The sequence below is a fragment of the Octopus sinensis genome, linkage group LG14, assembly GCF_006345805.1.
Source record: "Octopus sinensis linkage group LG14, ASM634580v1, whole genome shotgun sequence".
Taxonomy (NCBI): domain Eukaryota; kingdom Metazoa; phylum Mollusca; class Cephalopoda; order Octopoda; family Octopodidae; genus Octopus; species Octopus sinensis.
Genome location: NC_043010.1, coordinates 30,932,253 through 30,956,814, shown reverse-complemented (window position 1 = coordinate 30,956,814; position 24,562 = coordinate 30,932,253). Strand labels below are relative to the sequence as shown.

General features: G+C 37.3%; 1 protein-coding gene across 4 annotated transcripts; it reads right to left on the bottom strand.

The window, feature by feature from the left end:
• Window positions 1-328: 328 nt before the first annotated feature.
• LOC115219477 (PACRG-like protein) lies at window positions 329-23,640 on the bottom strand. 4 transcript variants are annotated; one of them, XM_029789647.2, is made up of 8 exons: window positions 23,546-23,640; window positions 16,454-16,849; window positions 14,229-14,296; window positions 10,158-10,248; window positions 8,489-8,623; window positions 7,333-7,440; window positions 4,163-4,243; window positions 329-653 (listed from the first exon to the last, which is right to left on the bottom strand). In XM_029789647.2, the coding sequence occupies exons 2-8, from the start codon at window positions 16,700-16,702 to the stop codon at window positions 597-599; spliced, it is 789 nt and encodes a 262-aa protein (XP_029645507.1). In that variant the 5' UTR covers window positions 16,703-16,849; window positions 23,546-23,640; the 3' UTR covers window positions 329-596. The 4 variants fall into 4 exon arrangements, with proteins under 4 accessions (XP_029645507.1, XP_029645509.1, XP_036364717.1 ...); XM_029789649.2 differs by lacking the exon at window positions 8,489-8,623; XM_036508824.1 differs by lacking the exon at window positions 16,454-16,849 and having other exon boundaries at window positions 23,546-23,584.
• Window positions 23,641-24,562: the final 922 nt, after the last annotated feature.

The following is a 24,562-nucleotide window of genomic DNA, read 5'->3' as shown; positions in this document are numbered from 1 at the left end:
TTGATTTCATGTTCTATTTTCAAGCCTAATTGAAAGATATTCTTAATATAAATGATGAATACAACAACAACAAATGAAAGGAAATTTTTACAATAACAAAATATATTTTTTTCAGTTGTTATTTTGAGTTATCCAGCAAATGAATGGAAAAGAAACAGATGAGCTATCTTTTACCAGATTGGGCAAAGAATTCACTTAAGACATTCAAATCAGTGTTCAAATGACAAACATTTAGCACCCCCCCCCCCATCTCCAACCTGCCCTTGTAAAAGTAAATTTAGTATTCTTTTCTTTGCCATCAATTACTTCATAAAAATGTGAAAAAGACTTGAAGATGCATTGGGTGGTTTTTATACAATTATCAGAAATAGATACTTAAATGTGGCAAAATAGCTGATATGAAGGTTGTATGACATCATGGTTGTATAATTTGGTTGGAAAGAAGTAAAGAACAGACTTTAAAGACTGAAATTAGTAGTAGTCTCTCTCCTCCGCATCTTCTTTTCCTCCCCTTTGCTTTACTTCTTCACATTTCATACTGAAACAGGTCACATGACTGACAGATATCCACCAGATGTATCCTTTCATCTGGTCTTTCATCTGTTAATGGAGCTGTATGTAGGGATCTTGGATTTTATAATTACCAGCGTTTCCTGTAAAGATCAAAGAGAAAAGAATTTCATGAAAATGGATTAAATTGACCTGTTACATCAAGACCCACCTAATTCAACTGATTTCTCCTCTCATCACCTATGTCTTCCCACCCAGATCTTGCACTATCCACTAAACCCATTCCGTCTTTCCCAGAATAAGTGATTTTGAATTAATCTATGTGTGAGTGTGTGTTTATATATATATATATATATATATATAGGCAGACTGTATGACGCATGTGTACGAACAGCCATGCTACATGGCAGTGAAACATGGGCCGTGACTGCTGAGGACATGCATAAGCTTGCAAGGAATGAAGCCAGTATGCTCCGATGGATGTGCAATGTCAGTGTACATACTCAACAGAGAATAAGTACCTTGAGAAAAAAGTTGGACCTAAGAAGCATCAGTTGTGGTGTGCAAGAGAGACGATTGCACTGGTATGGTTATGTGGTGAGAATGGATGAGGATAGCTGTGTAAAAAAGTGCCACACCCTAGTGGTTGAGGGAATCTGTGGAAGAGGTAGACCCAGGAAAACCTGGGATGAGGTGGTGAAGCATGACCTTCGAACATTAGGCCTCACCGAGGCAATGACTAGTGACCGAGACCTTTGGAAATATGCTGTGCGTGAGAAGACCCGGCAAGACAAGTGAGACCATAACCTGTGGCCTTTACCAGGGGTGTAGCCACCCCACTTATGCGTACCTTTCCTTCTTTGGAGATAAAACTGCTTGCGAAGACCTGTTGAGACAAGTGAAATCGAACCAAATTCAATGACTGGCACCCATGCCAACTTTCCTTCATTGGACACTAAACTTTCAACCCAGTTATAGCCTACAGCTCCTTATAAAAACCCAGTCTTGAGGTCTTTCGTTCCAAACCCTTTAAGGTCCAGCCACTGACCACATAAGACACAGTCAGTTCCTGCAACAACACCAGATGACAACACCCGTCCAACAGCATTATGGCAACCTCTGTCTTCATTGCCACCATCATCTTCTTAATGTCGTCAACATCATCTCTCTATGTACACAGCTCAACCAGCAACTTGCATAGGTTCCAATACTTCATTGTTTGTAAAGTGCTTCACCATGGATCAGCAGTGAATATACAACCTGCAATAACTCCTGTAACAAGCAGCAGTATTACAGCCACAACTTCCCGTACAACATGTGCAGCAACCAGCTTCGCATCATCGCTGCAACTTGATACAGTATTTCAATTACCCTGTATAATTGAACTGGTACTCTCATTTCTTGTGTCTATGAACATTCTTCTAACTTCTCATTATGGACTCTTTCACTGTCTACTTCATTGCTATTCTTATATGTACCTAATGCACATGCATATATCCATGCCTATACACACATACACTTTGTTCTCATGATGGCCTGTCTATTATTCTGTATTCATGATGTTCACACTGACACACATGTTAACATATCAATAAATCTTCTCTTAAACATTCTATTTGGTTGTGTGTTTCTCTCTCCCCTCTGGTACGTATATGTATTATTTCAGATTTTTGAATGGGTTTGTTATTAGATGGTTTCACCATGTGAGACCACGACCATCTAAACCTGTTAAACAGAAATTATTTTTATGTATCATTGTATAATTTTATACAAACTAACAAGCAAACGCAGAAATGGACAGAATTTCCCTGTTATATATATAATAATAATAATAGATAGATACATATACAAAATAGCTTCCCTTGAACCATTCACTTTCATTTTGGTGGACAAACAAATAATAGATAAAGTTAATAATAATAATAGATAGATAAATAGATAGATAGATAGATAGATAGATAGACATATATATATATAATAGCTTCCCTTGAACCATTCACTTTCATTTTATATATATATAGCTATCATTGCTAAAATATTTTATGTATTGAGAAGAGTAACTGATTTATTATACACTAGCAGTATCACCCGGCGTTGCTCGGGTTTGTAAGGGAAATAACTATATAAGCATTTTTAGAGAGTTATAGCCAAAAAATAGGAAAAAAATGCATCAAAAATGGAAAAAAAATTAAGGTAAATTTCTTTTTAAATCGTTGACACATCGTAGATATTTTTAGAGAGTTACTTCCCTTATATAATAGCGAAAAAAATGCATTAAAATGGAAAAATATCATGGTAAATTTTTTTAAATCGTAGACTCATCGTAGACGCGCGCTAATACCCAGAAGGGCTCGATATGACTCACGACTATAAGATACCCGGTTTTGGTTACACTGCACCGCAAAATGTGGGAGTAGTTAGGAATCTAAATCGTAGGAGACAGATACACAACTTCACTCTTATATATAAAGATATAAGTCACGTAGTTATATACACATTCTTAAAAGAAAATGTTATTTTTTGGTTTTTCTTAACCCTTTCGTTACTATATTTCTGACCAAAATACACCCATTATGTGTTTCAATTAATTTCTACCGTAATCATAAATTTAGTCTGGTTTCATTAAACAACAATAACTTTTTTATTTATCAATATATTAACGTGAATTTTGGAAGATAATTTAATGAAATGTCCTCAACCAATTCTATACTATAATTTTTGTCACAAAGTGACTATAATTGCAGGTAGATACAGGTAAATTCAACAATATATAAAATTATTAAAATTTTGTTCAAACATCGCTATAGAAAATGGGTTATTAGCTAATATTCAATTGGGTATACAACAAAATTTTACAATAGAATTTGTTATTCTGGGTAACTTTCTGATACCCATAATAATATTTATGGCAAAATAGGCCTTAATTTCATTTAAGGTTGTGGGAAATAACAAACTATCCTTTCTTTCGTTTTGTTTACGTTTAGCGTAACGTTTCGTTTCTGCCGTAATGATTTCAAATGGGCTCATTCGAAAAAGTAAATAGAAATAGTCTAAGGCTTTACTCTTCTGGGAAAGTCTGTGGCTTGGTGCAGTTTCTTCAGAAAAATCACCGAAAGAAACAGTTTTTAAATTTTCACTCCATTCAGGTACCAATTCGTTTTCTTTATCGCTGTCGGATTCACTGTTTTCACTTTAATAGCTGCAAACTTGCAAAGACAAAGGAGGAGAAGGGTGATAGCGTCAGTGAAACAATTCGCTCCCTTTGTGTGTGTGTGCGTTTGCGTGTGGTGTAAACCACATTAAGAAAAACATTTGACATACACACCAGAATGTGAGTTTTCTGTAAATTTTGCTTAATTGGAGTTTAAATTTTAAAAACTGGACCTGGCATGACCCGATGCATTCTACTCTTAAAAATGTTAGGTAAATTGTAATTGAAGAAATCCTATATTGTAGATTTCTATAAGTTACAAAGGGAGGCAGATAAAATCTGCCTTTTATAATAAGAGATAATTTCCAACAACTAAATCTTATATGAACCCCTAAGGGTCATATGGAACCCATTTGAAAACCACTGCTTTAGATGTTTCCCTTATAGAATTGACTCCACTCTGAAATTAATCTGTGTAACATAAATGACAAAGATACTCACAGTGCCACCATTCTGTTCCAGATCCTCCAGCACTTCAATCACTTTATCTCTGTACTTCTTCTCCATCCGGCGTTTGGCCAACTGTGACAGTCAGAAAAATGGTGTCACATGACAAGGATAGGATGGATGTATTTATTAGGCTTGTGTTTAAAATATATACATAGTTTATTCATTTTTATTTGTTTGCATATATTTGTAACTTAGTATATGTGTGTGTGTGTGTGTGTGTGTATGTGTGTGTGTGTGTGTAGGGGCCTAAATTATATGTATCAACATCATCATTATGATATAACATCTGCCTTCCATGCTGGCATGTGTTGGATGGTTTGGATGGAGGACCAAATGTTTCTTTTGGCAAGGTCTCTAAGGCTGGATGTCCTTCCTAACACTAACCACTTTACGGAGTGTACTGGCTGCTTTTTTTATAACACCAGCACTAGTGGAATATTTTCCTGCAGAGAGAAGAGTCTTGTCTGTTTTCCTGCTGGCTAGAACTCTTTACCACATTAACTTTAAGGCCTTCAGATTCTGAGTTTTGTTTCCACACCGGAAATTTCTTTCTAATTCTATCATAGATTCTGATATAAGGACAAGGTCCTTAGCACATAATAGTTCACAAGGACAACCGATCTCAAATTCTTGTTATGAGCCCTGAACTGAGCTCTGGTAAAAGCTTATCTGTACGTTATATACATACATCGCTGTACTTGTCAGTGACCCTCACCTTACTGACAGCAACCCTTTACACAGCTTGTATGGTTTTCACATACCATTTGTTTGGACCTAGCTTCCTCAGAGACCACCAGATACAGAACAAAAGACATTGTTGAAATTTTTTCCAGGTCAACAAAGTCCAAGTACAATGTCTTAATTTTAGCTAAGTACTTTTCTGGCAATTGTCTCACTAGAATAAGGGCATTAGTTGTACTTCTCTCTGAATCAAAATCAAATTGTGTCTTATCTAACCTAATTAGCTTCTTAACTAATTAGGCTCTAAACTCTTTCTGTAACTTTCATGACCTGGTCTAACAATTTGATACTCGTGTAATTACTTCTATCTAAAACATCACCTTTACTCTTGTACCTTTTTGTATAGGTGTATATTATGATACTGGGCTGGTAAATCCAAAGTAAAGAGCATTCTTATATACTTGGGGTATAGAGGTGAATGTAGTGGATAGTCAAAAATATATGACAATTCCTGGAAGAAAATTCTGAATTCCCTTGTCCAACCTCACAACCTGAAGAAGGTCCAGACCTTTGTATTTGAAACTAGTAGTAGTTGCCTTTCTAGCTAGGAATTGTAATATACTTATATATATATATATATGTAAATATCATCATTTATATGTCTGCTTTTCCATACTGGCACTGGTAGGATGGAACTTTTTGAGCCAGGTGTTCTTCCCGAAGAGAATTCTATGAAAAAAAATCGGGAGCTGAAACCTTTTAGACACCCCAATGTTCTCAACATTGTTCTGGCAACTTCTACAACAACACTAGTGACAAGGTGTACTGATCCTTGTGCTTCTGTTGGAGAACATTAGTGGTGTGGAGAGGAAAGATCTGCTGCATAAACTGCTATTCTCCCATACTAACCAATCATACACGGTGCTGTGTCTTGGTGTGGAACACTCTAGTGCCACCTAACTGCAGTGGCACATCATGGAAAGCAACATCTACCAGTTATAAGCATGCTCTCAAATTGGTGTTGAGCTAAGGGCAGCTTTTGATGGAGGTAGTTATCACCTATCTCAAGCTGGGCAGATCCCAGCCAATTAGATGCTCCTCCCACAGTCTGTTTGCCTCAACGAATGGTATGTATTGCATTAAGAATACAAGAAAACAAAAGAAGAAGCTAGCACTCAGTTTAGAATGCTGGAATATACAAACCATGACCACTAGACTACCTGATAATCTCTTGAAAATCAGTGACACATGAAAGATAGCAGTGATTAACAATGAACTACTAAAATATATGTGGGCATTGAAATACAACAAAAAATATGTTGCAGAATCAGGAACTTTAATCCTTTCATTACCAACCCGCCTGAAACCGGCTCTGTCTTGTTTTCATAAATTTTGTATTAATATCTTCCACAATATCGTCACAATTTATGTTCCTAACATTAGCTGAATGATAACTAAGTTATTTTACTAAATTCTTTGTTGTATTTAAAGTAATTGAGAGAAACAGAGAGCATCTCAAAATAAATACAGTAACGAAAGGGTTAAATGAGAAGGACTATATTATTTTCTGGTAGGAAAAGGGTTTAGAAACTCACTACTGAAGATAGTGAATCCCAATAAAAGAAGGACCAGATAAATTGTTTTCACTTTAACTCCATACATTTGATGGATCTGTCAACATTGTCAGTGTCTATGCCTAGACCCCCAACTCTACAAAAGACAAATTCTATGACTAACTCTCAAGGATAATTCAGATAGGCAACTTAAGTGCTAAAGTGGGTACCGATCATGACTTCTGGCCAAGCTTCCAGGGACAACAAGCATAAATGACAACAGACAAACAGTTGCTTGAGTTTTGTACACTCTATGGATTGTTTGTCACTAACAATTACATCCAAAATGAAGATCAGCATAAAGTATCTTGGAGACTTTCCCACTTCAGACATTGGTACCCACTGACCTGATACTCACTAAACGCTGCCACTTGAGATATGTGCTTATGATTTGATTCTTCTAGAGAGCTGACTGTGACATGGATCATTCTTTGATTTACTGAAAAATTAGACTTCAGCTAAAGACATATGATACCCACCTGCCATGTGTTGTATTGATGTCATTATGACACAACATGCAAACAGAAGAATATTGTCACCATGATTCTAAGACATAATAATGGAATAAAGAACGTGATTGGCTGATCACATGTTGCAGCAGACAGGTGGTTGATGAACATCAGCAGGAGGAAGTAGGGGAAGACCATGGGCTATATAGCACTGAACCTAAAGCTGTCAACAGACAGTGGGAAAACATAGAGAACAACCCATTAAGAACACTGGAGGGGATCTGCTACCTGCTGTGCAAACATGCAAGGGATGGACTGACTGATTGACTGAAGATGTGTGTGTGTGTGTGTGTGTGTGTGAGTGTGTGTAAATGCATATATACCAAAGAAAGAAAAACACAAAATCAAATGAACCTACAGCAAGCAGAAATGATTTCAGGTGGATATTAAGGGCATCTTTAGTTGTGGCACTAATCTGGCTGAGTGCTTCTAGTCCATTCTCAAATACATTATCGTCACGATGAGTCTAGAAAAGAGAAAAGAGAGAAAAAAAAATACAACAATTTTATCAGCATTTGAGGATGGAATTAAAACAAAGTAATATGTCAAGATAACAAATAACTTAAGGGAGTCAAAATTTAACATTTCAGCATTATCATTCTGGAGTGACTTTGTTTCTCATTCCTCAGGGGTTGATAGAATAGCTATCAGTATAAGATAATTATGCTGACTCTCTCAACAATACTATTTTGATGATGATGATTGTCATCATCATCATTTATTGTCTGTTTTCCATGCTGGGATGGATTGGACAGTTTGACAGGGGCTGGTGAGCCAGAGGGCTGAACCAAACTCCCTTAGCATGGTTTCTACTGCTGGATGCCCTTCCTAACATTAACCACTTTACAGAGTGTACTCATGGCACCAGTAAGGTCATCAAGTAATTTGCAAGACGAGACCCTTCAATAGAATGGGGTGTAAGATTGAGGGAGGTATGCTAGATGATAAGAGGTTAAAGTATGATAGAGGCATAGGAACAGATATCTTGATACAAGGAAGATACATGGTTGTCCCAGTTGGAACAAAGAGGGAAGATAGCAGTGAAGATGTGTCAGAGTGAAAAGGCTTTCAAATAGATTTGAACACTCTGAGGTAGTTTCAATAATTATGAGGTTGATATCAGTAGTTCTGAGTGTTTTTAAAACTATTTTGCTTGCAACACATGTCTCAGAGCAACAAACCAGCAGGTCTTGTGCCTATAGTAAAAAGGATTATTATCATTATTATTATTTAAGGTAGTGAGCTGGCAGAATTGTTAGTGTGCCGGGCAAAGTGCTTAGCAGCATTTCATCTGTCTTTAAGTTCTGAGTTCAAGTGCTGCCAAGGTTGACTTTGCCTTTCATTCTTTTGGGGTTGATAAATTAAGTACCAGTGAAATACTGGGGTCGATATAATCAACTAGTCTCCTCCCTACAAATTTCAGGCCTTGCGCCTTTAAAGTATTATTATTATTATTAGTAGTTGTGGTAATAATAATAATAGTAGTAGTAAGGGATTTAAAAAAAAATACTCACTAGAGCAGCCCGGAGAGGCTGTATTAACTTTGGTAGAACAGCGATACATTTCTGGTCTGCTTCGGGTATGTCTAGCAGCTCCTTGAACCCTTGTTTGGCAACAAATCTGTAAGGGTGCACAGTTTCTCTAAGACCCTGGTGAAACAGAATCAACAGAAAAGAATATTTGAAACAGTGTTCTGTTTAATTCTAAGATCATCACCAGCACCGTATTCTCTTAACAACTTTTGTCCTTTATGAAGTTGGTCAATAAATAATTACAGCAGGTCAATTAAATAATAATAATAATAATAATAATAATGATAATCCTTTCTACTACAAGCACAAGGCCTAAAATTTTGGTGAGAGTAAATTAGTCAATAACAATAACTTCAGTGCTCAACTGGTACTTGTTTTACTGACTTGACCTGGAAGGGTAAGGTCAACCTCAATGGCATTTGAACTCAGAACACAAAGCCAGAAGAAATGCCGCAACACATTTGGTCCAGAGCAGTAACAATTCTGCCTTAATAATAATAAAAGCATTTGAACCTGATACATAAAAACATGAAATGCCACTAAGTATTTTGTCTGGTGTGCTAATGATTCTTATTTCTTTAGGGGCTACACACAGAGGGGACAAACAAGGACAGACAAACGGATTAAGTTGATTACATCGACCCCAGTGTGTAACTGGTACTTAATTTATCAACCCCGAAAGGATGAAAGGCAAAGTCAACCTCGGTGGAATTTGAACTCAGAACGTAACGGCAGACGAAATGCCACTAAGCACTGGTGTGCTAATGATTCTGCCAGCTTGCCACCATAATAATAATAATAATGATGACAACAACAATAATAATAACAACCCTTTCTACTATAGGCACAAGGCGTGAAATTTTTGGGGAGGAGGCTAGTCGATTTCATTGACCCCAGTGCATGACTGGTACTTATTTCATCGACCCTGAAAGGATGAAAGGAAAAGTCAACCTCAGCAGAATTTGAACTTAGAATATAGTGACCACATACTGCTAAGCATTTTGTCCAGCATGCTAACGATGCTGCCAGCTCACCACCTTGGTAATTATGATAACAATAGTAATAATTCTTTCAACTGTAGAAAATTTCAGGCACAAGGTCTGAAATTTTGTGGGGAGGGGCTAGTCAATGACACTGATAACAGTACACAACTGCTTCTCATTTTTTTAGATCCAGAAAGAATGAGAAGAAAAGTCAACCTTGATGGAATTTGAACTTGTAATGTAAAGACAGATTAGAAACTGCAAACCATTTCGTATGGCGTGCTACTGCTGATGACAATAATGATGATGATGATGAAAATAACAAACACATACATACAAATACATACACACACACACACACACACACATATATACACACACGAAGGACTTCTTTCAGTTTCTGTCTACCAAATCTACTGACAAGGCTTTGGTCAGCCCGAGGCTATAGTAGAAGACACTTGCCCAAGGTGCCATGCAGTGGGACTGAACCTGGAACCATGTGGTTTCGAAGCAAACGTCTTAACACACAGCCAATCCTGTATATATATATATATGTATGCATGTATAAATGAGGAGGACAATGAAGACAGTTCCTCAGTAAGTTCTTAACAGTGAAGGCTAAAGACAAAATGAACTGAAGACACAAAGGAGAAATAAATTCAACAAACCTCAGCTAGTGTAACCAGGACTGGATCAAATGGAACTGATTCTGGTGGAGTTGACCACGAGAGTTTATGCTTCACTGAACCATGCACCAAACTGTAAAGAGCAATGTGGAATAATTAAAGGAAGAATCATCATCTTTGTGGTTATCAATTACTATAATGATCGTTGCCAGAGTGGCTAACTGGCTTCCGTGCCAGTGGCATGTAGGAGGCACCATTCGAGTGGAATCGTTACCAGCATTGCCTTATTGGCACCTGTGCCGTTGGCATGTGTAAAAAAAAAATTCGAGCGAGGTTGTTGCCAGTACCGCCTGACTGGCCCCCGTGCCAGTGGCATGTAAAAGCACCCACTACACTCTCGGAGTGGTTGGCGTTAGGAAGGGCACCCAGCTGTAGAAACTCTGCCAGATCAAGACTGGAACCTGGTGCAACCATCTGGTTCGCCAGCCCACAGTCAAACCGTCCAACCCATGCTAGCATGGAAAGCAGACGTTAAACGACGACGATGATGATGATGATGATGATAATTAATGGAAATATCATAATTCAAAAATGCACAAAGAGAGTTAATGTCTCTTAAACATTTATTTTCTAGTATCAAAATTTTCGTTGCATCTAAATAATAAATGTTTGAGTGAAGTTAATAATCTTTGCTGTGTTTTTGAAGAACTAGTTAAGTATTCCACGTTGTAATTGTTTAATGCAATCTCAGGTCAAGTCATTTGCCTGCAATTACATCTCTGAAAGGCACAATAATTGCTGTCCTTTTAAATCACCATATCAATCCGACAGGCATGGTTTTATTAAAATGTTTCGTATGGTATGAAAGAACAGCCTGTGGTTTAGTGTCAGGTCAGCCCTAATCATGCAAGCTTATGATCGACAGCACTCCAGTAGTTACCATCCAATCTTTTTACAAGTATCTAAGACACCATTATTTAACGTGTCTTTTGTAACAGGGATCACATTGTCAGTTGCATTCTCTATTAAAACACAGGGTATAATTTGAAAGACATTTGCCATATGTAGCAGGTAGAATGATTACACAGAAACTGCCTTATTGGCTTGTTTAAGAATTACTTGTCTCCACCTGTGTCTTCAGTCAGTTCTACTTTTGTCCTTCATCTGTCTGGTTTCTATCATTGCTAATCCTACCTCTGTCTGCTATCACTCAAAATTCAATCGTTCATCGATTGTCTCCCCTGTTGCAGTTATGTACGATCCTGGTCAATACAGGTAATATCCATCAAGTTGCCTCCCTTGCTTCCTCAGCTAAACAATAATGTCAGTTAACACCGCATGTTCTCTCTAATTATGACATTTCCGTTTATTTCTGATCTTTTTTCCGTCTTTATTCATTGTTTCAGTCATTGGACTGTGGCCATACTGGAGCATTGCCTTAAGGGTCTTAGTCGAAGAAATCGACCCAGAAGGGTTTAATTGAAGAAATGACTTACTTTTAAGACTGGGACTTATTCTACTGATGTCCTTTGTCAAACTGCTAGGTTATGGGTGATGTAAAAAAAAAATTTAAAACAGTAGTCAAGTGGTAGTGGTGGGAAAACACAAGCATGAAGGCACGCACACACACGTATCCATCCATCTCCTCATACACACGCACATACATATATCAGGTCATTAAAAATGAAATTTCCGATTTTGAACTGAAAGTTTATTTTACTTTATCTCAACAAAAAGCAATGTAGTTAATCAAAGTATGCACCTAAATCATCAACACAATGTTGCAATTTTATTGATAGCTTATTTATGCCAGCAGCAAAGAATTTTGAAGAGCAAGAAGTGATGAAATCACGAAAGGCTGCTTTTGCATCTTCTTCAGATTTGAAGTTTTCCCCTTGCAAAACGTTGTCTAATGCTTGGGAAATGTGATAGTCAGTTGGTGCAAGTTCTGGTGAATATGGTGGATGACAGAGTACTTTCAAGTTCAGTTCCTGTAACATGTGTAACATTCTTTGTGCAACATGTGGTCGAGCATTGATTTGCAAGAGAATAGGCCTGTCTCTATTGACAAATCTTGGTTGTTTAATTGCAAGTACACTCATCATTTCATCCAATTGGTTGATGTATACATCCGCTGTAATTGTCTTACCAGGTCTCATGAAGCTGTAGTGGTTGACCTGATATATATGTGTGTGTGTGTATATACATTTTGTGTATGTATATACACACATATATAGGTATATATACACACACATACAAATAAACACGATGCACACACACAGGATGGGCTTCCAAGTAGTTACCCCCTAACAAATTCACTCACAATGCTTTGGTCAGCCAAGGGCTATGGTAGAGGTGCCATGCAGTGAGACTAAACCTGAAACCCTGCAGTTGGGAAGCAATCTTCTGAACTTTACAACCCTGCATGTACCTGAGAATACTGAATTACAGCAACAGGCTGTAATTCTTTTAAGCCACTTTACTCCATCATATAGCCAGGCCAGTGTCACTAATGATTTATGGCTAGGCATTCTATTGGCTTGTGCACCTGATTGGAATTTTGCCCCAATTTGACTGGAAGTTATACACAATTCTAACATTTTACCACTAATAGATAGCAGCCACAAAATACTAGAATCTAGTTCAACGGAACTTCTGATTTTTTCACCCACTTAATGGATAGGTTAGGAAATCTGAGATAAATCCCAGGTCTGTTAGTTGTACATGTATCTGTATTTTGTTTAGTATATATATGTATATATAAGTTGTTTTTAACTGTAAAACTTGAAGTAGATAAAGCTGTAAATAATAGCATGTAAATATTGGGATAGAAACCCTTTTAGATAGAAAAAAAAGGCTGGCCCTAGTATATATGTTAGAAAATGAGCAGAAAAAGAAGACAGCATGAGAGGGACAAGTTTTAACAAATGTTGTATTAGCTTAACACTTAAAAGGAAGAAGAAGAGTCTTGACATTTCAGGCATTAGTCCTTCATTAGAAAAGAATAAATGAATGGGAAAAAGTATTGAGGAAGAAAGGTGGTGGGAAAGGAAGAAAAAAAAAAGGGTTAGGATCCAGGTGAGAATATGGTTCTATGGAGAAGAGTTAGGAAGGAGGAGGAAGAGACAGGGTAGTGTATGTATAAGAGTGTATCAATGTATAGAGATGGACATAGGGGGAGGTGTGTGTGTGTGTGGTATGGATATATAATTACAGAAAGAAAGAGCTCATAGTTGATAAACGGTAGAGAAGAGAGAAGCAGTAAGGATGAAAGCCATGGTTAGTAAATTCCGAAGCATCATATGCGGTATTGTCTAGCTACAGCTGATGGTGATTGAACCTAGGATGCTTTGGCTGGTGGCCAAAAACTGTACTAAAATGGAATGTCAATAGCAAACATGATGATTAAGGAAATAACCAGATATATACAAATAGCAAACATGGGAACTTCATTTTTATATTAGAGGTCCACATTGAATTAAGTGTAATCTATTAGAGCCTCATTAAAGGAAATTTTATTAAATATACAAAAAATTGTAATTATATTTATTGTGAAAAGAAGCTCTTTTTGCAACCATGTAGTTTTGGGTTCAATCTCATGGGACATCACATTGAGTAAGTAACTTCTATGATACATCTGGGCCAACCAATGCCTCGTGAATGAATAATTGTATGTGTTTGTGTTTATTCTCTCCACTACTTGACAATTATTGTTGGTTTGTTTATGTCTTTGTAACGTAATGGTTTGGCTAAAAGAGAACAACAGAATAAGTACTAGGGTTAAAAAGAGTAAGCACTGGAATTCATTCATTCAGCTGCGTAGCTCAAGGTAGTGTCCCAACATGGCTGCAGTCTGACTTAAACAGGAGAAAGATAAAACATAAAAAAATAAAAATGTAAATTGACCTTTCAATGACTTTTGAAAGAATTTAAGACTATTAGAATAAATACAATACTAAATGATCAACAAAAATATATATTTTAATGTCAAATTCAGACTTCAGCAAGAAGGTTACACTTAAAAGTCTCAAAAGTCAAAAGTTCTTTCACTCCCAGACTTATTTATAGTCCATTTTTTAAAAAGAACATACAAAGAAAGGGAGTATAACTTACCAACAGGGAATGCCACCATTAATGTAGACTGTAGAAAAAAGTGATTGATTCTTGGTAGATGTATTGAACTGTGTATAGAAGAGAAGTCAGTGTTGGCAGAGAAAGCTGTGAAAATTGTGATAATTATTATTCTAAAAATTTATATAAATGTCCTAGTATTTATTATAAGCAGTCAAAAATCCGACATGATTAAACGAAGAGAACTAGCTTTTAAAAAAAAGCAATGTCTTCATACATATACTTTTGTAAAAGATGAGGTAAAAAGTGAGTGTTTAAGAATTTCACATCAAATCTATGTGGTTTTGATTTTAATCTAATCGCACCATGCCCTGGGTAAATATCTTCTACTATAGCCATGTGTACTCTTGTCTTGACATCATGTGATGATTGTAGAAAAGTGTTATCAAACAAGCAAGGTTGGATGAAGAGTCGCATGCTTGTTTTCAGAGGTTTTAGGCATGATTACCACCACAATCTCTTTTACCAAAGCTGTGAGGCAAAGGAAAACTGCCTGTTCTTCCCAGCCAAAGAAAATGAATGATGACTTCAGATGTTTGCTATATCTGTCCTACAAGCAACAACAGCTATTCAACAAAGATCCACATGGAAAACATGGTGAAATATTACCTTGCTTGGAAACAGGTGGAGGTTGGTGAAAGGAAAGGCATCCAGATGTGGAAAACCTGTCTCCACAAACTACATCTGACCCATAAAAGCATGGAAAAAGTGGGTGTTGAATGATAATACACTATGCATCCATATCTTAAAAATAATAAATGCACCCTTTTAAAGCCTAGCCAGGTTCATGGGCCCGGTTTCCCATTTTCAATGGCGCATGTGTTCCCCAGCTGGACAGGATGCCAGTCCATCGCAGCGTTACTCATTTGTACCAGCTAAGTGGACTGGAGCAACGTGTAATGAAGTATTTTGCTCAAGAATATGTGTTGCCTGGTCCAGGAATCAAAACCACAATCTTACGATCAGGATGCTGACACCCTAACCACTAAGCCACGTGCCTCCACCATCTATATCTTAGGTTGTGTAATTAAGGTACAGCCTTTCATCAAACAAGTCAGTTTACCAATTTAATGCTTATATTCTATAACAGTGATTTTGGTTAGAGTGTGAAAGAACTATGTTCCCTATGATATAAACAAATGATAAGATTGTAGTTAAACATGTAGCTATGTTAAAGTAATGTTGAGGTTAGTACATTAGTAAATAATGAACATGTAAATGGACCTAATAATCATTTGGATTAAGGTTGGCTATTAAGGAATGTTAGTGGACAATTAGTGAGGTATTTTGATATTGTGCTCAAGACCAAACTTGCTAAGCAGTCATATGAAAGAGGATGTTCCAGTATGATCCTTTAGTCATTTTAGGTAAAATCTAGGACAAGATTGAATAATGTCCTTTTTTTAAGAATCAGAACCTTTATAGCCTTATAAACACAAAGGTTGTTGTTATTCAACCCAAGACTAGTCTTGATTGAAGTGACATATAATGAAAGACATTCAAGCCATGACCATCCTGTGTTTATAAAAGGCATAGAGTATGTAAAATTACATTATTCCATGTCCCTTTCCTTTTTTTCCCTTCTTCAAAATATTAGGGTGCAACATGAAGGACATTTTACTCTTTTACTTGTTTCAGTCATTTGACTGAGGCCATGCTGGAGCACCGCCTTTAATCGAGCAACTCGACTCCAGGACTTATTCTTTGTAAGCCGAGTCACTTTTGCCGAACCGCTAAGTGACGGGGACATAAACACACCAGCATCAGTTGTCAAGCAATGCTAGGGTGACAAACAGACACACAAACATACATGCACACATATATATACATATATACACATATATACGACGGGCTTCTTTCATTTTCCGTCTACCAAATCCACTCACAAGGCTTTGGTCGGTCCGAGGCTATAGTAGAAGACACTTGCCCAAGGTGCCATGCAGTGGGACTGAACCCGTACCCATGTGGTTGGTGAGCAAGTTACTTACCACACAGCCACTCCAGCACCATTTAGCTGCTATTTCTAAAAGAGCAAGCATTTATGTAGAAATTTCCTTAATAACAGAATTGCTTTTGAATCATAATGATATTTCAATGCAATATATGAAATTTCCCATCTAAACAACCATTGATCACAAAAAGATTTACTCACATCAGAATATCTGTAAAATTTTTTACATAAAACAAAGGAAAATGTCTTTACTTACTGGATCAATAGTTTTTGGGTTGAGTCTGGCAGATGGCTTGTTGAATTTTGCCACAGTTGATGTTTGTATTGGTGGTTTGTCATTATTATCTCCTCTTAACATTGAACGCGCTTCACACACTGGTGCTGAATGGACTCTGCCAACATTAGACTTGGAGTGGTTTGCTGTTTTACTACTCTCAGTCACACTAGTCTTTGGACGAGCAGGGATTCCTCTGTGGGTCTGAGATTTCATCTGGTTGGGGAGCATAGCTTAATTTTGCTGCCCCTGAATGGTCCCTGTTAGTTTCACTTTGGTTGGAGGTGTGAACACTTATGAAGGGCAATTTACAGTTAATTCTTTCAACAATCACCTTGCAACTGGTCCTGTTATGCATCATTAGCACACTATATATGCCTGTATATAATAAGTTAACAACTGTATAAGTGTTTGTTTGTTTGTATGTGTGTGTGTGTGTGTGTATGTGTGTATGTATGTATGTATGTATGCATACATGCATGTATGTAAGTGTGTGTATCTATGTACATGTGTGTATATGTATCTATGTATGTGTGTATGTATGTAGATGTATCTATGTATATGCATGTATCTGATTTAATTTGGTATTCCATTGTTTCTATCAATCAAGAGCTATAGTATAACAACAACAATAACAATGATAATGATGATTTCTTTTATTTGCCAAAAAGACATTAGTAAGGGAATATTACACAGACAGGTTATAAAAAATGGGTGGGGTTATTTATATTCAAATTAAATGAATATAGATGAAGAAAGAAAAAGTAAAAAGTGAAAAAGAATGTTTACCCAGTTCATGGCATTATATAATGCCAATAGAGTCAGCTAGGGCCAATCAATGAACCCCACAAATTCTGGATTTCTCTAACTATTAGAAATAAGCCCCTCTTCCAGCTGTCATTCCTTGGTCAACAAGTATATGCCATAATTTACTAAACCTTTGATAAATTTACTGGAGGGCAGCACTTCCCTCTCCCTGCTGATCTTCTTCTCTAACTGGAACCTGAAAAAGTTGATGAAGAGTAACACACTTGTTTTCAGATCTTTTAGGCGTGATTACCATAAAACCTCTTTTGCCAAAGCTTTCAGACAAAGGAAAACTGTTGGCTCTTCCCAGCCAAAGAAAATCAGCACAGTATGATGGTTTCAGAAGTTTTCCAGACCTGTCCTACAAGCAACAACAGCTATTCAACTATTCAACAAAGATCCACAGGTCAGCACCTCTCAGGCATTGAATGAATTCATATAGAATGGTTTCATCACTCTGCATGTATCTTGGAAAGGCCCAGCTCATTTCTATATCTGCTATCACAAATTGGAAAATTTGTCACAAACAGGCAATGCCAGGTCAAGGATTTCTGGTAGTTGTTATTAATCTCCAGAAAGAAAGTTCTTCAGAATAGGCTCTTCAGTTGATCCTTATTGATACCCAAGTCCTCCTCAAACACCTGTCAATCTTGTTCACCACTAACCCACACCTGCAATAGAATGCAACGGTTGACATAGTACTGGCCACAATGCTCAACTAGGAGATGAGTGTGCCAGTCTTGACAACATTCTACATGTTAAGTGCCTTATCTTTGAATTTATTCAATGCAGGACTGCAGCTTCATCAAAGAGACAAGCTACAGGAAACATGCCTTACAAACAGTGACCTCAACACCTCACCAAACAGGAATTTCAGTAGATACTGCAGCCTCGGCACATACCTGCACAGTGTTAACCATGACATACTGAACCCTTTCCCATGTCTACTTTAAATTATTATTGCTCCTGCAATAATTTAATAAACAAAAGTATACTGAAGCAATGAGAGGACATAACAGAGAAACCAAAAATATAACTTAGAACAGTTCCCACTAGCCATTTAATCTGATCCCTGACCATAAACTGTTGTACTTTGAAGTGATATAGACTCTGAAAGCAGAGTCATTAAAAGTAACTGGCAAGTAAAGATGGTTGACACTACCAAAGGCTATGAAGCCGGGTTTATTATTCAACACTCTCTATGATGTTTTCACTGATGTGAAAACTAATCTGCTGGGAACTGCACATTGTCTGCATGACCCACTCTCTTCTCAAGCATGTTGGCAAAAAAATTGTGTTAAGAGAGTACAGACATTATCAATAATGTCTCTCTTATCCATATCTTTCTTCAGTAGTGCTATGGATATCTGGCTAACTCAAACGGAAATACTCCTTGTCAGTTGTCTGTTGCAATAGATATGTGTCAAGAGAGGAGTGAACAAGTGTGGAATGTAGCCATAGAGCTTGCCAGGCAAACCATCCAAAGCAAGCACATTTGGCTCTAATATAAAAACTCATCACTATTGTTATTGGTTTTTCACATTTCAACTCTTCACTGAGCCAGAGAAGGCCATCAAAGTGCTATTAAAACAAGGTACAATATAGGCATAAGATGAGGAATTTTTTTGTGAGCATTTTAATAATTTCTTACATAGGTAGAGGGCCAGTGATTTCTAATATGAAAACCAAGTCATAGATTTTGGAGAGAAGGTACAGTCAATTACATTGACTCAGTTCTTAAGTGGTAATTTTATAGCTGATTCTGGCACAAAACCAGCAATTTTGAGGGGAGGGGGTTAATCAGTTACATTGACCTCAGTACTTGACTGGTACTTCATTTTAACAACTCTGGAGAGATGAAAGGCAAAGGTAACCTTGGTAGGATTTGAACTCAAAATGTGAAGTGCTGAAAGAAATGCCACTAAACATTTTGTCTGATGTGCTAATGATTCAGTGAGTTCACTGCCTTAATAATAATAATAGTTTCTACTATAGGCTCAAAGCCGGAAATTTGGGGGACAAGGTAGTCAATTACATCGACCCCAGTACTCAGCTGGTACTTATTTTATCAACCCTGAAAGGATGAAAGGCAGAATTTAAACTCGTAACGTGAAGATGGACAAAATACCACTAACCATTTTGCCTGGCATGCTAAAGATTCTTCCAGCTGCCGCCTTAATGCCTTAGTAGTAGTAGTAGTAATAATAATAATAATAATAATAATCCTTTTCACACTAGATACAAGGCCTGAAATTTTTTGTTGGGGAAGGAGATAGTCAATTACATTGACTCCAGTATTCAGCTGATACTAATGTTATCAACCCCAAAAGAATGAAGAGCAAATTCAACCTCAGTGGAATTTGAACTCAGAATATAAAGTTGGACAAAATGCCACTAAGCATTTTGTCTAGCATGTTAACAATTTTGTTTGGCCAGAGGGATGAAAGGTAAACTTGATCTTTGCTGTGATTAGACTTGGAATATAAAGAGTAGGAAGAAATGCTGCTCAGCATTTTGTCCAATGCACTAACAATTCTGCCAGCTTAGCCTTCTTGGCAATTTTAGTGATGTGTTTTGTCCAACGCAAATCGCTGTCGACAATAACACCCAGGTCACGTTCACACGAACACTTTTTGAGATTAGTGTTGTGGAGGGAGTAAGTGGACGCTGGGTTTCTCCTCCCAAAATGCATGGTGGTACATTTGTCCACAGCCAGCTTGAGTTGCCAGTCCATGATCCACTGCTGCATTGTGTCCAGGTCTGCTTTCAATAGAGATCTATAGTGTACAGGATCTGACCTCTTTATTTCGAGGTACAGCTTGATGTCATCTGCATATTTCAGCACTGTGGCATTCTTTAATGAAAGACAAGTTTGATGATGTATGATTTTCATTAAAGAATATGAAGTAACATATCTGAATACCACAGAGCATTTATTCTATTCAGAGTATTCTACCATGCATACCAGGTCAACCTACCATCATTCACTTTGACACAATGGGCCTCTTCATTAACCTTTTATCAGTATTTGTCATCTCCACATTACTATAGATACACACACTCAAGGAATTATATTCAAGCTTGGAACCATGGAACCAATAGGTTTAAATGAATATTTCTTGTTATATATCTTCACACTCTCTTAAAATATTAAATCCTGGTTTATACTTTGTCACTTGGTTCTCCTCTCTATCTAGCTTCTCTTCCTCTTCTTTCCCTTTTTATCATTGTTAACATGCTAGACAAAATGCTTAGTGGCATTTTGTCCAACTTTATATTCTGTATGTCAGTGTGTCACACTTTTTCAATTTTATTCCTAGAAGCCATAGCCCAACATATCATGCCATTTTGGAATCAGGCTGACTCAGTGAGTAAATTAAAAATATTCTGTGCTGAATCTGGACCCACAATCCCAAAATTTTGGATTCCCATGTTTTCATTACTGTGATTGTTTTCAGTGATTTTTTTACAACTTTTTGTGAAACATTTTTTTTGTACAATAACAATTTTTATAATCTAAAGGCTAACTCTGTGGGTAAATTAAAAACATTCCGGGCTGGATCCAGACCTGCAATCCTGAAATTTTGGATTCCTATGTTTTCATTACTACGATTGTTTTCGGTGATTCTTTTTACATGATTTTTTGTGATGAATATGATTGGGATATGACTCTGGAGGAAGCAATTGCAACAAATTCTCCAAAATAAGTGAGAGATCTGTTTGCAGATCTTCCCATTCAAGTTCATTTGCTTAAAAGCTATATATTAGCTTAGAGATTAATATATCTGCTCTATTGGCATATTTTTTCTGACTTATAGTCCCTTAGATGAAAACCCACCAGCCTACCTTCATATATATATATATATAAATAGTATTCTCCAATGATGTACAACATCAGCATGCATGTACAACAAAGTGCTAACATGCTAAGAAGAATCAGATGTAGCATGCTAGAGGGAAGACCATGATAGTTTGGAAATGTGATGCACATGAATGAGAACAGCTGCATAAAGAAGTGCTGATTGCTTAAAGCAGATATTATCTGCAGAAGGCAGGGGGATGCCCAGAAAGACATGGGATGAAGTAGTGAGGACTGATCTCAGACTGTTGAGCCTTATGGAGGAGATGACAACGGACCAAGATGTCTGGCAATGAGGTTCTTGAGAAGACTTGCCTAGCTCAACAAAACTGATTTCTGGAAGTGGTTTGTATTATGTATTCTCCACCCACGTTACATTAATTCACTCTCCCCACTGCCATTGAACCAAACTCATCTAATTAAGCACTATGTTGTCATTGAACCAAACTACATCTCCTTAAGCACTATGCTTGTCTCTCCCCATCTTGCCCCTGAAGCCCAGTGTTGCTGGGTCATCTTTGTTTCCTGTCCCTCACCCACTGCTAACTGTATCATTGCTGTCCTGCTGCTCCCCTATATACTCATATTCACTATTCACTACTTTCCCCTTTGCCCCTCTTCTTGCACTCTCATGAACTTCCTGCTCACTCACCCTGTCCAATCCTCTATACCACTCATATTCTTGTTGTATCTCAAGGATTCTCTAGCATATCATCACCATCTTCTTTCTCTCTTTTAGACTGGGGTAGCCAAGTTTCTCCTCTACAGCAAGACACTTGTTTCTATCCTTGTATCTTATTTTAATTTCTCATCATCGCACAAAGTCACCTCCCTCAATACCATTCCCCCTCTCAGTCGAGGGGTTCTTACTGTCATGCAAGCTATTTGGTGACCCTATTGGTGCTATATAAAAAGCATCTAGTACATTCTGTAAAGTGGTTGGCATTAGGAAGGGCATCCAATCATAGAAATAATGCCAAAGCTGATACTAGAGCTTGGCACAGCCCTCTGGGTTGCCAGCTCCTGGAAAATCATCCAAGCCATGCTAGATGGATGGACACACACACACACACACAAACATGAACAGGGTAAAACTATTAAATGATACACTATACTGGATTAAAAACTTTTTCATTGACTGGAAGTTTTGTTCAGCTAAATTTAAGCATAAATAAGACTAATTTTGCCCAATGTTGTTACATACATATGCCAATTGCTTCCCAATCTTTTCCCCACCAACGACTCCATTTGCTTAAATTAATTTTCTGGCAATCCTTTGATACTGGCACATTACATCTTTCACCCATACAACCTTCCCTCATTACATAGATAACGAGGTTAGACTGAAAACGAAGGTGAATGACGTCGTTTCCTTACACAATGACACACTGTAGACCAATACCGAAAGAATGCTAATGTTCCTATATATCACAAGTTTTTGAAAGTGCTCACTACTTAATAAATTGATTTTATTAACTAATAACCAAACCATATTCCCAATTTCATTTCTCAATGCAACTGAATAATTTTACAAAGCAGTATTTCAAACTTTTGAACGCAGTTCGCCGATCCCCAGTAGTATTTTTGTGGACCAAAGGTTAAGAATCGTTGTTTTAAAGCAAGACAAATATATATTCGCAAATAGAATAAACATATTCGTCTCAGCTATTGTGCAATATCGTTATGTCATACCGTTACAGGTTGTTCGAATTTCATCTCAGCATAATTCAGAACAAGTATGTCAGCGTCTGTTGTTCACGTTTAGCCCAAAGTCAGCTCTGATCTAGTACATCTATGATTAAAGATGATCCTGACTAGGAAATTCAGCTTATTTTTTCAGATATATTATTTCTATGTTTACATTATCCAATGTGTATTCGCACATTTTTTGAAGTCGGTAGGATCTGATGGCATGGAACTAGGCTGCTATTTCTAGCATGTCAAACAACAATTAGAGGATTCGTTGTTGGCTTCGTACGTGTCTGTTCATCTCTAGTGTTACCCCATTTTTATACACACACACACACACACGTATTATAGTATTTAGTCAAAGAGGGAAGGTTAGCACCCATTACCCTTTATTTTTTTTATACAGCTCCGGAGGGTGGCAGGGAGAAGGGCGGACGTTACCCCACACACAACTATATATATATATATATATATATATATATATAAAGCCATTTTGTTTTTCACTAGAAGGATTTGCATCAATAAAGAATTTCCGTGTAGCGACGAAATTAATCACCATCTTCGTAGAAAGACATATACTCTTGAAGAGAGCGAGAAGAAATTGACATTAAGCAATTAAAAAAAATTGGTCATCAGTTATACACAAAAACTAAAGAGTCTTAGGGAGATAGTAAAGAAAACAAAAGTTAGAACATAAAAGTAGTAAAGAAAACAAATACCCAACTGTCATCTTCAACCATTTTGTGTCCCACAGATCCTTGGTAACGGTGATCGACGAATTCTTTCCCCTTCTAATATAATGTTTCGAGTCCATCATTAAGAAAAAAATTACGTCATTTGTAACTTAAGTAACACAGGGAAGGATATAAGTCAATTAAATAGATGGATCTTTTCAGTTTGAACGGCAGCTTGTAACATAATTTCTAGATCCCACAGGAACAAATATAAGCCAGTCTTTGGATACCTTATGATGTGAAATAAGTCGTTTATTTATTTATTTGTTTGTTTGGTGGAGGGAAGCTTTATCCAAGTTTATGTAAAAAAAAAAAAAAAATAAACCCAAACCAGAAATTATAGTTTCCATTAAAAATTTTAATCGTCAGGTAGATTGAGCGTCGCAGGTACAACAAAGTCACCCTAAATCGTGCCCTATTTTATTTAGAAGAGGGAGGAGGAAGGATAATTGACGTAAAATAACTAACTTTTTATTATTAAGAAGGGTGTACGTACCAGTAAGGTACAACAGCTGTAACTAAAAAGGACAAGTCGATCTATCTCATGGTCCAGTGGACTAAATGGAAAAGGCGTTGTTCTGGAGGATGGCGAGGGATACGTGCTGGAACAGCTACTCTAACTCACAGGATTCACACTTGCTGATTGCCACCTCGGCCTCGACAGCAGTGCGCAGGGATGTAGTCCGGGGCCCAAGAACGCTGGATGTTTTCATGGTCACAGGCTCGATCACAAATCTGTGAGAGAGCGGTTGATACTTTAACTGTTTGCCCTTCTCGGCTTGACCAGCAGCGAAGCCTGGACTGGCGCCCGAACACACGAAGTTGCCGCTGGAAAAGGTACCGCAGCATGTGTCATCCCAGGTGAAAGGCTTACTACTGCGGAACAGGAAAACTGTTATGTCATCTGGCCTTATACCTATTCCTTTACTACCCACATGGGGGTAAACACAGAGGGGACAAACAAGGACAGACAAACGGATTAAGTCGATTATATCGACCCCA

Excerpts from the sequence above, each read along its gene's own strand:
- LOC115219477 (XM_029789647.2), bottom strand. The coding sequence starts at position 16,702 with ATGCTCCCCAACCAGATGAAATCTCAGACCCACAGAGGAATCCCTGCT. Across the intron at positions 8,624-10,157 it reads TCCTGGTTACACTAGCTGAG|GGTCTTAGAGAAACTGTGCA; the intron begins GTTTGTTGAATT and ends CTGTTTCACCAG. Across the intron at positions 4,244-7,332 it reads TGAAATCATTTCTGCTTGCT|TTGGCCAAACGCCGGATGGA; the intron begins GTAGGTTCATTT and ends TGACTGTCACAG.